Raw genomic sequence first — 15,423 nt, 5'->3', positions numbered from 1 at the left:
TTTGCTGATCCCATTACAGAGACTTATGATTCATGAGATACTTTAGCTAAAATGCCAAGCAAAAGGGAAACACGGTGGTTGAGAGGCAGGCACGCTAATACAGAGACATGTAATGAAGCACAGCTCTGCTGCTGCTGGCTGTCTTTGCTGTGCGCTTCCGTCAGCGGGGAGCCCATGTAGAATTTCAAGTGTTACCTAAGAGCAATTTGGGATTTTATTCCTCTAACTGAAAAGAATTCTGTCTCTGTACAAAATGTACGTTAGTGTAATTACATGCATACAGCTATTCTGGTGTAAACCCCGAATAGTAGGTACATGCCATACTATGAAACAATTCAAAGGGGGACTGCACCAATGCTTACCCTTGTTCTGAGGCTTTGCAAAGCGACAACATTTTCTTACCATAGAAGGCCTGTGTGAGCAGTACTGCAGTTGTGTGGAGGCTTTTGAGAGAAACACAATGGTCTGGGCTCCGCAGTCACCAATATACCAACAGCATCGTTTCTTTTTCTTCAAATTCAGATCTTATCTTTCTGTTTCTTGCATACTGTCTGACAAAGATGGAGAAGTAGATAAAAGTAACTGCTTGTTACTTAAACCACTTACAGTTGGAGAATTATCTTCTCTTTTTTTTGTTTGTTTTGTTTACAACGCAAGATACTGGGCTCAGTTTGGACATAACCAGGTGAAATTCTGTGGCCTACCATAGAGAGATTAGATAATCTAGTGAGTACCAACATAAAATACATATGAAAGAAGAGACAGTAAATATAACAGAGTTTTGTCCAGTAGATGTTTAAAGCTATAAGTTACTCCCAACAAAGATTTGACTCTTCTTGGCACAGTTGCTGATTCCAGGGTTTGAAATAACATTCTGCATCTGATCTAAGCATTCATTACACTCACAAAGGACTAATAGTCCCAGAGAAGATACTGATACCAGACTACTTGTTGTGCACCAACAAGTTGCTCTGAGAGTTTGAGAGTTGCTGAAATATATGACCTGGAGTGCTAGAATAACTGGAACCAAAGAATAGGCAAACGTAGATGGTAGCTTCCCAAGTGAAATAATTTTTCTGAGGTAAAGGCTGCGTTATAGGTTAGAAGAATAAGAGAAAACAATAGTATTTCTCAAGATAGTCCTCTACAGTATATTCTAACCAAAAAAACATCTTCTGTGGCTCATTTATTTCTGCGTGTTCTACTGCTCCTGGAACAACTCTTAGCTCTTTGGATGATCCTTTATCAGTTTGATTTTTCTTCTTCCCAAATACTAGTTCTTCAAATGAAAGATATTATTATTCTTTACCAGTCATACCATGCTTATGTATTTAGTCCACCACAGCTACCAAAAAGTTGCTGATGTGAATACCGATAAATATTTCTCAAAGTCATTGAAAATAAATTTTAAACCGAAACCAATCAAAAATATCTTCTTCTACCTCAGCCTCCTAGATTTGTTTTTTTAAACAGATACTTCTTTTACTTACTGGAATTTTTCTGGTTGCAAGATGTACAGGCTGAAGACGACATTAATTGTTCTTGAATGAACTTCTGGTATAGTTATAAAAAGACACAGTAAAAAATTGATGATGGCTTGGCTTATCTTTTTTTTTTATTTCCTTTTTAAAAAAAAAGCATGATCTATCAGGTTAGTGCAAGAACTAGGGGTATTTGAATTACTGTAGAGGACAAAAACTATAAGCCGCTGACCAAGGACCTTGCATTTAACAATGAACTTTTTTTAATCTAGGAATTTGATAAGAGTAAGATATTCATGTGGAAATTGAACTTGAATGAGAAAGCCGAATGTTTTGTTCTGCTACTTGATTTACTCTGTAAATTGCACTAAAGCCTGCACACAAGGTCTAATATGTTGGTATGGGTCTCATTCACGTAGGTACTTACTTAGTCATGGAGCCAATGTGGCTGCTGTGAACAGTGAAGGTGAAGTCCCGTCTGACATCGCAGAGGAAGCAGCCATGAAGGACCTGCTTCTGGAACAAGTAAAGAAACAAGGTAAATTAGTAGTAGGATTGAATATGTGAGGGTTAGACCTCTTAGTGTTTCTGTAAGAAAATTCTGTTGGCTTATTGTCTATAGGTGAAGAGATCTGAAATCTGGCCCAAGAGGCAGCAGACAAATTTTGCTTTGGTAGCAGGACAGTGGAACAGATGCAGAAGCTTTGTGGTGTGCAGTCTCTGTCCTTAGGATTCTTCAAAGCAAGACACCACAGTACTGAAATCTGATTCATTAGATCTGTTTGCTTTTAAAGTGAGATTTAATTCTGACCTCTGGTATCAATGAAAGGTCTTGTTTCACTAAGACTTGATAATACAGTGGTGAAATTTACAGCCCTGCCAAGAGTAGGGACTGGGAAATGAGTATGCGTGGCCTGGAGTGACCTGCTTTATCCTGATCCTTCCCTAGACAACTTCTGCAGCCCATCTGCTCTGCCATTTCCCCTTTCTCATCAGGTATGCCTGTCTGAGGGGCTGTTCTCTGTGCTGTCCCTGCAAAAACATCACTGGTAGAAGAAACGTCTTGGACAGTGTAACTTGTGTTATAATTAAGAAATGCTTCATGAGTGTAAAATTTTCTTCATACTCATGAAATTCATCTGTGAGTGGTTAGGTGTCTGTACATATGTGTGAGAAGTTTAAATCCTATCTATGAAGTTCATCAAGAATGTTTTTGAAGGATGCATTTATCTCAGCTATGTGGGAAGTGATGAACTGAGACAAATTGACCTGATACAGACCAAACTATCCACCCTGGAGATAGATGGACTGCATATTTAGCCTTGAGTAGAGAAGTTTGACAGGGGGCTCTAATTGCTGTCCTCCACTACCTTGAGGGATAGAGAGATATATATATATGGGGAAGAATGTTTCCCAGGAAAGTGGTACAATGTTGGAACAGGGACCCAAGGAATTTGTGGAATCTCCATTATTGGAGGCAGTCAAAACTCAGCTGCTTTCAGCTCTGAGCAGCTTGATTTGGTTTTGAAGTTACCCTCCTTTGAGCAGGGATTTGTGCTAGATATCTCCAAAGATTGTTTCCGGTCTAGATTATTTTATGACTGCCGGTTGGTGATGGGGTTGTTTGCATGCTGGATTGAATCCAGTCCTCTCTAACAGGTGTATTCTGCTTGGCACATGGTTGTTACTTTATTTTTTAAAGCTATTTTCAGGTATAGTTAGGAAGAGATCAGTCCCTTGCCGCTCTGTCAACCATGTTACTGTTCCACTGGTGAGTTTGTAGCTGTCCATCTAAGAGCTAGCTGTTATTTGTCTTAGTGTTCCTCTTGGAAAATTGATGCAGGATCATGTTCCTTTTGATAAGTAAAAACATTTCACTTTCTAGTCTAGTGGTATTTGTGACAAGGTTATTCTCATTTTGTTCCCCTTTTCCCTCCACTTTGAAATAAGCTTAAATAGCCCTTCTCCCTTATATTTAGTCTGCTCACATATTTAAAAAGAGTAATTGTGTCTAGAGCCAGCGTTTTCCTGAGCTGTCCAAACCACGCCTGTCTCCTCTCTGCAGTTAGGCTTCCTTGGATGCCCAGAAAGACCCTTTCTTTACATCAGTGTAACTTGTCTCTCTTTAAAGTAGGTATCAAGAATTGTACATGTTAGTAACATGGTTGAAACCTTGCAGGACATTAAGGCAGTAATTCTGCCTCAGCTGCAGATATTTTGCCTGAAATTTCTTGGGATTCTGCTGGGCTTTTTCATTGCTTCACCACATTAGCGGCATCCTGCTGAAATGCCCTGAAACAACCATCTGTCTCCACCGAGAAGCTTCCCATTGACACAATTTAAAAGGATTGTAACTGCTGGACTAAATGTGGTATAAACTTTAAATAAGCGTCCATCCAGCTCTGTAGCCTGTCTTCAACAGTAGCTAGAAGCAGATGCATGCTGCAAACTGTAACAACAGGACAAGCATGTATGATTCCCCTCCCAAACATTTTCCCAGCCTCCAGCCACCGTGCCTCAAGGAATTCCTGAGCCAGATGGGCTTTCTGTGTACTTGTGAATCCCCCGTGGCTTTGTTTCGTTAACTTGTGCAGTCCTTCTTGGGAACTCCTGACATGTATAGCATTAGGTTTAGTAACTACAAATTTGTCTAATCCTTGTTCTGAAGCCAGTTGTATTTCTAATCTTTGCAACATCCTGTGGTAGTGGGTTTCACAGTTCAGACTCTGAGTTGATAAATGTTTTCTTTTGTTCTGTTTTAAACCTAATGCCCCACAATTTAATTGGGAATCACGTCGTTCTTATGCTGAAAGAACTAATCCGTAGGGACAGTTGCTCTTCAACACCCTTCTTGAGATTTGTCATCTCCTTCATATTTTTCCTGAGTCAGCGAGCTCTAGTCTGATTAATCTTGTATGGAGCTGTATTGTACTTCTGATTGATATATTGTCCTTACATGACCTCATTATCCTGAAAACTCCACTTAGGAAAACAAGTCTAAGGTAGTTTTGCCTCTTCTTGGTTTAGTGTCAATTGACACAGCCCATCAGCTAGACCCACCTGGCCTCTCCACATCATAGCAGTTGTTTCCTAGGGTGGGAAACTTGTCTCTCTTTTTATCGGAAGGCCCCATAGTCCATGTCTCTGTTATACCAGATCACAGAATCAATAAGGTTGGAAAAGACCTGTAAGATCATCAAGTCCAACCATCGTGTGTATTGAGGGACTTACTTGATCAGACTTCATCTAAAGCAGATCTCTTAAGCCATCAGAGTAGATTTTTTTTGGCCTTCTATCCCCAAAATGATTTAGAATTGTGTTTTTTCAGAATCTGGTGGTTTGCTGCTCAGTGGAATTAACTAAGTATTTCTTTCAATGTGCCTGGCACGAATGGCTCTGGTGCAGTACAGATCTCCGTATATGCAGCTTGCAGATTGTCCTGAATTTTGAGTGAGCATACAGCTGGGGTCGTGCTGCTCTTCCAGGAGACATCTTAGGATGATCTCTTCAGATCTTCACTGTAGATTATACTCCCACTATTGTTTAATTCAGTTTGTTAAGCTGTTGTTCATGACTTGGTTATTTCAATCTAGGACACTGCATATTTAGAGCGCAGTCCTTCCACCCATAGCTGGTTCACAGTTGAGCTAGTAGTTAGTTGGGCTGGTTTGCAACCAGTGGCTCAACTTTCAGATTTTTTAGGTCAGACAGCTTTGAAATCTCTGTCAATGATGCAGGAGTTCTCCCAACTCCTAGAAGATGCTTTTGCTGATTTTTTTGTTTTGTTTTGTTTTGTTGTTTTTTTTTTTTTTGTGGAAGATTACAAGTAGTTTACTAATATTGTATAGCAAATGAAACATAGGGTAAGTTTAACAAGTACATGAGAACTTTCACTTGATAAATATCATCTTCTGTGCTTCACCTTCTTAGGTGTAGACCTGGACCTGGCGAGAAAAGAAGAGGAGCAGCAAATGCTACAGGATGCCCGACAGTGGCTGAACAGTGGGAGAATTGAAGATATAAAGCAGCCTCGAACAGGTGCCACGGCTCTTCATGTTGCTGCAGCAAAGGGCTATTCTGAAGTCATGAGGTAGGAGCTCCTTCCCAGGGCTGATGCACTGAATTAAGGCTGGTTTTCATAAGGAACATATCTGGCTTTATAGTTGAGAGAAATTTGTTTCATACTGAGATTTTCAGGCTGCTATTTCTCAAAAGGCTCTGTAGATTTATGTGCCCAACCATAGTGCTTCACCTAGAAATACATAGGGACTGGAAGATACCCTTTCATACCTCAAGGCCTTTAAAGTGATGAAAGCTTTTCAGAGAGTGAGACATAAATGAGAAGGTTTAATTTTCACTATTAGAGTAGTAGTTTTAGGACTAGCAAGTTAAACATTATTAGGGGATGAAAGTATAATTTCAGCCTACAAAGTGACAATACATGCTGCATGACAATCACAAACACCTCAGCAGCTTACATGACCAGTCTAGTGGAAAAATTCAGTGTCCACCCCTAATCCACTGTCCCCTGCACCTTACTGCTACTGCTCCTGCAGCCGTCAGCAATGACAGGGGGATTCCAACACGTAGCAGTTCTGCTTCTACTGCTCTGGCACTAACAAGCTTATTATGAACATAAACTTGCCCAATTTAGTGTTTCCTGGCAAGAAAGCTTTAATATTTTTACAGGTGAGATCAAATTAAGGTTTCCAACAATAAAGCTTTTTTCTCTACACTTTTTGTGGGGGTGGAGCTGCCCATAAACATCAGCAAGGTTACTCTATTGCCCACATTAAAATCCTTTCTGGAAGTGTTCATGCAGCTTGATCCTTAACTTCGTAGTTTTAAGTGGCATGACTTGATGTATAAGAGCTGTTTCTTATCAAGCTCTAGTAATTTTGTTGTTCTCAGTGTTTCCTGTTTGTATTCATTCATTAGAGCTTATAATTGAGTTATAAACTGTCTGTACCTGTGCTGTGCCCAAGAACGCTAATCTAACACAGCTCATGTGGAATAGAAATGTAATATCTCCTGAATTTGAGGTGTTGGTCCTGTGGACTTTCAGTGGAGGGTTGTATATCCAGTACTCGTCAATGAAGGCTGCATTCACTGTGTAGATGTGCAGGCTGACTAGTTCTGGACAGCTACTCCTTGGCATTAATTGTTATAATGATAAACAGATCTCACAGAGAGTTGACATTGTTTCGCTCTTGTGTGTTTTATGGCCACCCTGTAAGTTCAAATACAAAGCTTCAGTGACTTAAACCAAAGGGGCTGAAAGCCAGGAGCTAGCTAACTCTCAAATGAGACATGGAATTTGTCTGTGACCTTGAGTCTCTTAGCAGCTATGTTCCTCCCTTTTGCCAGCTGGAAAATCAACATAAAGTCAGCACCTAATTTAAAATTTCTTTCACAGAGAAACACACTGCTGCTATAGGATGACTGTGTTTTATTTAGCTGCAGGAGTTTCAAAGCTGTTGGTGCCATTCTGGGGCCGTGCTGGATTTCCCTTGTGCTGGCAGGAGGGTGGCTCCAGATGGTGGAATTTCCCACGACGGAAATTTTCAGTCGCAGTTTTACCGGACTTGCAGAACTCCCTTGGGATGTTCTTCAGTATTTAAGCAACTTGGATAACAGTCAGTTTTGATACATGAGCCGCTCAGTACTTTCATCTGATCACTGGTGTACCAGTGTGCATATGTCTCTGAAGCTTCAGACTACAATTGAATGTCTTCTGTTTGTTTTGTTTTTAAATATTCAAGCTCCTGATGCTACGCAACACTAGCGCTCTGGTCTGATAGAGAAGGGAGTGGGTGGAAGGTGCACAGCAGTAAATGTGATGCGAGGGTGTTCCCAGGCAGGTTCACTTGGGTAAGATTTGCTTTAACTGTGCAAGGACTAGTCTGTAAAAATGCGTTTTGGGTTGTTTAACCCGAATGTGGGTTATTTAACTTACAAATTCTACATCTGTCAATCACAGTAAGGTCATTGCTTCTTACCTGGCAGTCCTGCTGACATCATCGCCTTATGGACTGTTCCTCCGGTGTGGCTTGTTCTCTGGGAGAACCAAGACTGAGCTCCAGTTACCAAATGTGCTTTTCATGCCAGGTGCTGTGCTTGTCTCCTTGTTATGGAGATGTCAGTCTGCAGAGATGTTTCTTTGCTTAGTGCCTGAGCTAGTCTGGTGTCTCTCATCCATGGGAGCAGGAGTTCAGACCGGGTCACCGATGCCAGATTAGAAATTAAGGTGTTCTCCCAGTTCAGGACATGCTGAAAGGGAACCTTATGAATTAGACACATTCCAGCAGGTTTTACAGTGAAGTCACTTTTCATTTACTGCCCTTTTCTGTTACAGTTGCAAGCACATCAAGTGGGATGTTGCTTAGGTGAATAAACAAGTTAAGAAACTACTGGCTTATTGTGAACCATGTTACCCACTCTGTGACTCACGGTGTGAACTCTTCTGTGTCAAGAAGTCATTCTCGGGTGGGCAGAAATTAATATTGCTTCTTCCCTCAGGCTCTTGATCCAGGCTGGATTTAATCTGAATGTCCAGGACAATGACGGCTGGACTCCGCTGCATGCTGCTGCACACTGGGGAGTGAAGGAAGCTTGCTCCATCTTGGCTGAGGCACTGTGTGATATGGACATCAGGAACAAGCTGGTTAGTACGCACAGATGTTGGCACAACTTATGCAATGTATTTTATAGCCAGATGAATATCAACTTTATCGCCTACCACTTGATCCAACGCCAAGACAAAGTTACACGGTGAGCAGTTCTAGCGTGTGCACTGGAGCATTTAAAAGCATCAGAAGATAAAGAATCTTGGCTGGAGGAAGGCAGAAAAGGTTTCAAGTATTACTGGAAAAGATCAGTGATTAAATTTTAGGATGAAGATTCTAAGAAAGGATGGGGGCTAATCTGTGTCTTCCTGTTTTTGTGTAATCCTGACAAATTAACAACAAAAGAGACAGTCTTGGAGTGCAAAATAATATGCTAATATTAAGGTATAAGGCACCAAAAGCTAGTGAAACCTTGAGAAACTGGCAGCTCTAAATATTTCCTATTCTGCTATATTGGCCATAAAAAGGGCAATTGAAAAATTGACTCAGATTCATGAGAAATTAGTAAAGAAAAATAGGTTGGAAGAAAAAAAAAAAGAAAAGGAGAAAAAAAATTCCTTTTCCATCGTAATAGAAGTTTTTCCTTGAAGAGCCCCTGGATTTTTCAAGAGCTGACGTGTGCTTGTCCAGGGTTGTTCTTTGTGTTCCCCTCCCTGCTGCATTGTCCAGGCAGTGTCTGTGAACCGCTTCCTGCTGGAGCAGAGACAGTTGTACCGTGGCTGCTTCTGGCAGAGGAAATGAGGTTGTATGTACTTGGAACAGCACCGGGGAGTGAAAGCAGACAAGATAATTTGATACGAGAAATGTGGCACTGTACGGTTTGAGTTTATCTGTCTGTACTGCAAACTGATGTGAAAGAAATGGCTCTGTGAGAAGGAACCATTTTAGTGTGGCAAGCTCTTTGGCATCCAAAATACAGGGAATCTTTTTTGTTTTAAGTGCCACCAGGTGCTTTTCCAAAGCGTTCAGAATGCGTGTGAGTTTTGTATTGTGTTAGACTTGAAAAGAAGCAGACATGGTTGTATTTGCTGCATTACCTGCTCTTTTCAGTTAAGGATTGTTAACTTGCTAGGTCAGATGGCCGAGGCAACCTGTATTTATTTGATCCCTAGCCATCAGGTTTCACTATGTGTCGTTAATAAAATGGTTATTATAGCTTTAGTTACGGTGAAAATATGACTGTTTTCTTGTGTTGTGCACCAAAGTAATTTTTCTGGTTTGTTTTATTTTGTAAATGCCCATGGATGTGGAAATGGCTCCCAAATTTTTTGGCGTGCTGATGATTGGCAGCCTTTCAGGAGGTTCACGTACACGATGATACAGTAGAACAGGTTGATTGCATTCCTTCTCAGTACAAGCATGTCCTTTTTGGAAACCTGGAAACTCAAATATTTTAGTCCTGGCTGTTAGATTTGAGCAGCAGCAATCAGGAAACTGCATTTCCATGATTAAGGTTGGTCTGATCAAGGATTGAGTCATAAAACTATCATCACTGTCGCATGGCTTTCCCCTACCCTGGAGTGGAACAGAGTATGTTACTCAGCATTTAGGAAGGGAGGATGTGGAGCGTGTTCACTTTTGTTCTTCACTGGTAAATAGTGCTTTTTTGAATATTTACACCATGACATATTGGATATCCTCTTGTCTTCTTTTATCGCATCAGGGCCAGACACCATTCGACGTGGCTGATGAGGGACTGGTTGAGCATTTAGAAATGCTGCAGAAGAAACAGACTGTGGTGAGTTTCTGGCAGATCATTTTCCACCTCTCCAATTACCTTTTCACGCATGGATGTTCTCTAAGACATATGGCATCAACAGACGTATGAAACTGAGGCCCAGCTATTTTTTTTTATGTTAGTCATTTGGAATCTTTAATTACAGCAATATTTTTAATAGCTAGAAATCTAGAAAACTGGATGACTGCATCAAGAAGGTCTGTAGCGCGCTGACAGCCAGAATTATGTAAACTGCTAAGGAATGTATAGTTCATCTTTGGAATTGTTATTATTCTTTAGTTGCTTTGTTAGCTGGTTGATACCTGCTCTTTTCTTAGTGAGTGATTACCCAAGTCAACTTTGTGTTTGCATCTGAGCAAATATGCTGTCAGTGTTGAGAAAGAGGTTTGTTACCATGTCTGCCCTTCTTACAATAGGGAGACTTTTGTATGAGTGAGAAGAAGTTATAAACTTCAGGGAATTCTGGACTAAAAAAATGAGTGATTTCAAAACTGTATTAAATTGCCATTTCGTAATGCAGTGGAGATCTTGGAAGGGGTTATAGCAGAAAGTTGGCATAAAAAAGAAAAGCAAAAATATATCTTGTTCAAAGTAAAGACAGTCGTCAAGACTGAAAGTTGGTTTTTTGATTGCATTTTTTTCCTATTTCACCTGGTCTACTGAATTATCTCACTTGGGTGCTTCCAAAAATCAAACCAACCTTCTTAAAAAAAAAAATAAAATCAGAGAGTATCATTTAAAACGATGGATTCAGAAACAGACATAATGAGAACACTGCTGATAAAACCCAGTAAAGTATTCTGAGGAACTGACAATGTGGGTGGTAGAACTCAAGCTCTGATCATAACACAGCTGCTGTCGTCCTTAAATAGCATCCTTAACATTCACAGAAACTTTTTAAAAATTAATCAGCTTCTTCCTAAATGAGGTGTTGATAAATACTATCAGTGTTGTATTTTGGATTTCCTCCTATCTCACTACACTAGGATTCTGCAGATAACTGCACTCCTCAGAAGAAAGGAAAAAGCAAAACAATGACAAGAATCTTTTTTGGATGGGTGCTACCCAATTTTTAGGCTGGTTTTGCAGGGGCTAGCACCCCCCCTTGTTCTCTATAGAGCAGCACTATATAAAGGCCTTCTCCATTTATTAAATGAGTGTAGCAAGCTATAGTAGAACTGGGAAGAAGAGAAGAATCCGGATTTTTATCACACTTTTTTTTTAGTGGGTATGATTTTTTTAATAGAAATGCCATTTTATCATGTGCATTTATCATGTGCCATTTTTATCACTTAAAATAGAAAACTTGCATTTGTTAAGGATGAAGTAGGCAGTTCCACAACATTCCTCTAAGTACGTTATTTCACTTTCAGAATGGCTCTCAAATCAGATTTATTTTTTTTTAATCTAAAGCTTGTAGCAGAACAATATGCCATCTTTGTTAAAAGATTTGCTGCTGTTACTGGAGAGAAGAGGGGATTTTGTTTGCTGGAATCAATTCTTTTGATTTGGGTTTGGATTTTCTTCCCCAATCTCTGAATTACCTTTGAATGGAGCGGGCTGTTTCCTTCACTTCCCTTTGCTGTGCTCCAACAATTTCTTCTATTTAACGACATGCTGTACCCCAAATTTTGGCTCTTTGCTGGACTCCACGTAGCTTTTCCCACATTCAGAATTTGCAGAGCTTTGGCTCCTTGTGCCTGGTGTCAGCTCCTATCAAAAGAGAAAGAATAACTAAAGCTAGACGTGACACAAGAGACAGCCTTAAAAGTGAGCCTCTAATTGCCATCCCTTTTTCTTACCTCAGCTGTGTCTGTGCTTCTAGAAGGTATAAAACAATTTTTTGGTTACTGTTTTGTCCGTCAGTGGTGACAAAATTCATATTGCTGCTCTCTGGGCAAAATATTTCAGCTGCTGTGGTGATCACAGGTATTCTTGTGCGATGACTTATGCTGGCATTTGAGAGATTGACAAGGTGACCCATCCTCGTAGGATATCCATCGGTTGCCTGTACAGATCATTCTTGAATGCTTTCCTCTGAGAGCAAGTAAATAATAGCTACAGAGGCAGCAAATTTTAAACGGAATTAGCCTGATTCCATAGGCATACAAACACATGTGGACAGACCTCCAGCCCTGTGTCTCCATGGGCAGATGCAGGGCAGTGCTGCGGAAGTCAGGATTTGACTCTGTGTCTCAGCAGGGACTGCTGCAGACTTCTCTGAAGGTTTTATTAAATTGCAGCTTGAGTCTAAGGACGTGCTGGGTGCGTAGCTGCGCCCTTACGGAGCTCTAGTCCAAGACATCCAGCGCTCTTGCAGATGTGCATCTGTTGAATTGGCTTGTTAAAGAAATCCTCTAACGAGGTTGGGATGACCTTATGCTGGGTTGTGCTGAGGTGGCTGGTTAACATGTCTCTCTTCGTTCTTTCTCCAATCTACTTGGACTTTTTGACAGTTGCGAAGTGAGAAGGAGACGAGGAATAAGCTAATTGAAGCCGACATGAACGACAAGCCTCAAAGCGGACTCTTCACCAAGTACGTTTCTTTCCTCTTCATTGAAAAGAAGCTGTGCAGAGTGTAGTGGGAGGCCAGCTTCATCTGCTAGCAGTCAGCTTGCCTCAACTGGTTTAAAAAATGGTTACTGCTGTTCGTGTTCATTTAATGGTTTCTTTTAAATTTCAGCTCTCTTAAATACAATTTTAGCTGTTTCTTAGCATATCCACTGAATGGTAGAACAAGGAGTTGGGCTGGTGCTTGGTCCCCCAGCTTCTGCTCTTGCTGAGTGTCAATTTGACTTTCGGGCTGAGAACTGCATTTTTGCAGTTGCACAGAGCCATGCAGCCCAGCTGACAGGTTGTGTTACACCAGGAAAAGAGACACCACATTTTTTTTTTTGACCGAGAAATGCTTGCAAATTTAGGAAGTGTGAGACTGACATTGGAATCCATGGCAAATGGGCAGTGCTGGAAGTGCTGGGATGTTGAGTCTGTAGATGGATTTTGTCCTTTTGCTTGTTCTATATGTAGCAAATCATGCGTATGTGTTTTTGAGAAGTAGAACTCGGAAATAACTTGCTTGCATGGTAGTCCTTAATTTCTATATCTTGCAGCAAAGAGAAGATTCTTTATGAGGAAGACACGCTGAAGTCCATGGAAACTGAGGAAGAGAGCAAGGACTCTAGCAGCTCTAGTTCTGAAGAAGAGGAAGAAGCTGAAGAAGATGAAGTTTCAGAATCAGATGCTGAAAAGGAGTCAGGTATGACTTAGTACAGTCTTGGATTTAACAATTAGCCTAGCAATATTAGGCGATCAGTTTGAGAAATGCTTTTCTTTTTTTTGCTTAGTTGTTAAAGACGTCCTGAAAGTCTACTTCCAGTGTATATGTGTAGAATATGGAGAACTCTGTAGCTAGTGTACTAAAAAAGCGGATCTAAATGCTGACTCCCAAGTCAGCAGAATTTTTCAAAAAAAAGCTGCGGATAGTATTTTAATTTCTACTCCCTCCTCACTTGAATTTAAGATAACACATTGTTCACAGGTTGTTCTTAAACAATAGGTTTTTTCTCGTTGGCCAATTTCAGGATGAACACTTCAGTTACTGCAAGGTGGTAGAAATGCAATTGAACATGTAGGAAGGTAATAGCCTGTGGTATTTGGATCAGAGAAATGAAATTAAATGAAGGGCTGAAGCTGTTCTGTGCAATTATAGGGGTAAGGAACTTTTTTCTGACTGTGATGTATAATAATTGCAGAACATAGTGGAAAATAAGGATTAAGTACATCGAGTCACGTTTGTCTTTACATTATAGCATATTGCTGGCATCCTACTTCCTTTGTTTCAATCTCATTCTTTTTCCATGATTTCTAAGGCTTCCTTAATTAGTTTAAACAGCGTATATGTGCAGCACAGAAAGTTTAAATAAAGATACTTAATTTTGCAGTAAGCCAAGACATACTTGTACTTAATATTTCTGCAAAGAGGGATGGATCTTGGACTATGATGTGTTTAATGGTTAAACATCAACCTATTTGGCCTCTGTCCCAATATACTAATAAATATGTCCTTGCAGAGAAGTGAGGTTTAAAGTTTTATCTTGCTTCTTGTGTGAGTAAAATTGTCACCTGCATTCTACCTGTATCAATTACAATGTTTATCACAGTATGAGAGGTGTTGGGAATCGTGGCTGGTCTTTGCAAAGCTGGTAGTTAGAAAAGCTATTTGGGTATGACAGTAACACGGTGAAATAATCTTTTTGGCTTTTAAATCAAGCAAATGTAGTGGAGAAGTCAGTGGGAGAAACAGGCATGCAGTAGAAGACACATTTATTTGCTTCATAAATCAGGATTTTACTAGACAGCAGCCCTGTATATCTGTGTGCCAATTCTTGTAAACATGGTAGAGCTGTTTTGGTCAAGTTCCTAAGAAGTGGAGCTACGTGGTGTTTAACTGATTCAGGAACAGCGTAAGGTCCTTCAGCGAGGAAAGTGCTACAGCACTTGGCATTAAATTTTGTGTAAAGCCAGAGCAGGTCTTTTTATTGAGTTAATTCACTGAGCAAAGCACATTATACTAATCTATTTCAAACCACTAAAGCTAAAACAAATCGAAGACAAAAAGCACTCAAGTAATGGTTAAGCATCAAGCTTCAGGCTTTGTTACCTGTGCTCCCCATTTCTAGAGAGATTCTTGACTCCTTTGAGAAATTTCAATCAGAACTGAAAACTTAGCTTGTAAACTTCTCCAGTCTCTAATGAAATGAACATGAACTTGTCCAGCTGGATGTAGACGTAGTTGTCAGTTGTTGCATACGTGAATGGGGTGCACATTTTCGGCACTCTTTTTAAAACAAGGTTCATGAGAGAACAACATCAGCCCACATGTTATAGGCGGACTCCAAAGAGAAGTAGGGATGAAAATATCTTTTCATAGAAAATTATAAATGTCACAGTATTATGAGTTTCAAACACAATCTCAAGAACAATTGCGCTTTGTTATCTGCTAGACATTTTAAATGCTTGGATGGATATAGGAGGCATGTTTTTGAAAACATGGAAATTATTTCCTTATTCCTCTTCATTTTCTTCTGAGATTTAATATTCATGTAGCTTTGTAACTCTAAGCGGTGCTGGACAGATAGAAGCCAATTCTTGTCCTAAAGTGTTCAAAGTCCAGATGAAGGAAAAAAAAAAGGCAAAATATTGTTCTGAGTGATCTTTTTAAATCAAAAATTTTAACTCCTTTGGTAACTGAGCATAAGGCAGAATGAAGCAGAAGCTAGTAGTGTAATACAGAAGTTTATTTTAAGGTATGTTTTGAAGGGTCTCAGGTTGCGATAAATTTGTGGAATTTGAGGAGACTGTGGGAGAAGAAGAAATTTGAAGAGGTGAGCAGTGAAATTGTTGGAGTGCCTCAGAGTGCCATGTTTCTTACAATCTGTAAGAAATTTGTGTTCTTCAAACAAAAGAAGCTAAGTGCAGTTACGCCATTTTATTCATCTTGAGGACAATCAACAATTTGGCATTGGGTTGTATGTAAACAAGAGAAAGATCAGTATAAAATTCTGTGGTCATTATCTGT

The 15,423-nt window shown here is 40.0% G+C and overlaps 1 protein-coding gene across 4 annotated transcripts in view; it reads left to right on the top strand.

Moving 5' to 3' along the window:
* PPP1R12B (protein phosphatase 1 regulatory subunit 12B) overlaps positions 1–15,423 on the top strand; it is a 127,427-nt gene that overhangs the window by 34,380 nt on the left and 77,624 nt on the right. For all 4 annotated transcript variants that reach the window (XM_059830981.1, XM_059830979.1, XM_059830980.1 and 1 more), the window contains exons 3-8: positions 1,901–2,019; positions 5,412–5,571; positions 8,001–8,145; positions 9,771–9,845; positions 12,302–12,381; positions 12,956–13,101. In XM_059830981.1, the coding sequence (XP_059686964.1) occupies positions 1,901–2,019; positions 5,412–5,571; positions 8,001–8,145; positions 9,771–9,845; positions 12,302–12,381; positions 12,956–13,101 (725 nt within the window). The remainder of the gene's footprint in view (positions 1–1,900; positions 2,020–5,411; positions 5,572–8,000; positions 8,146–9,770; positions 9,846–12,301; positions 12,382–12,955; positions 13,102–15,423) is intronic.

Source organism: Gavia stellata, chromosome 30, assembly GCF_030936135.1.
Source record: "Gavia stellata isolate bGavSte3 chromosome 30, bGavSte3.hap2, whole genome shotgun sequence".
Lineage (NCBI taxonomy): Eukaryota > Metazoa > Chordata > Aves > Gaviiformes > Gaviidae > Gavia > Gavia stellata.
The sequence above is the reverse complement of the archived record's forward strand: the minus strand, read 5'-3'. Positions and strand labels throughout refer to the sequence as shown.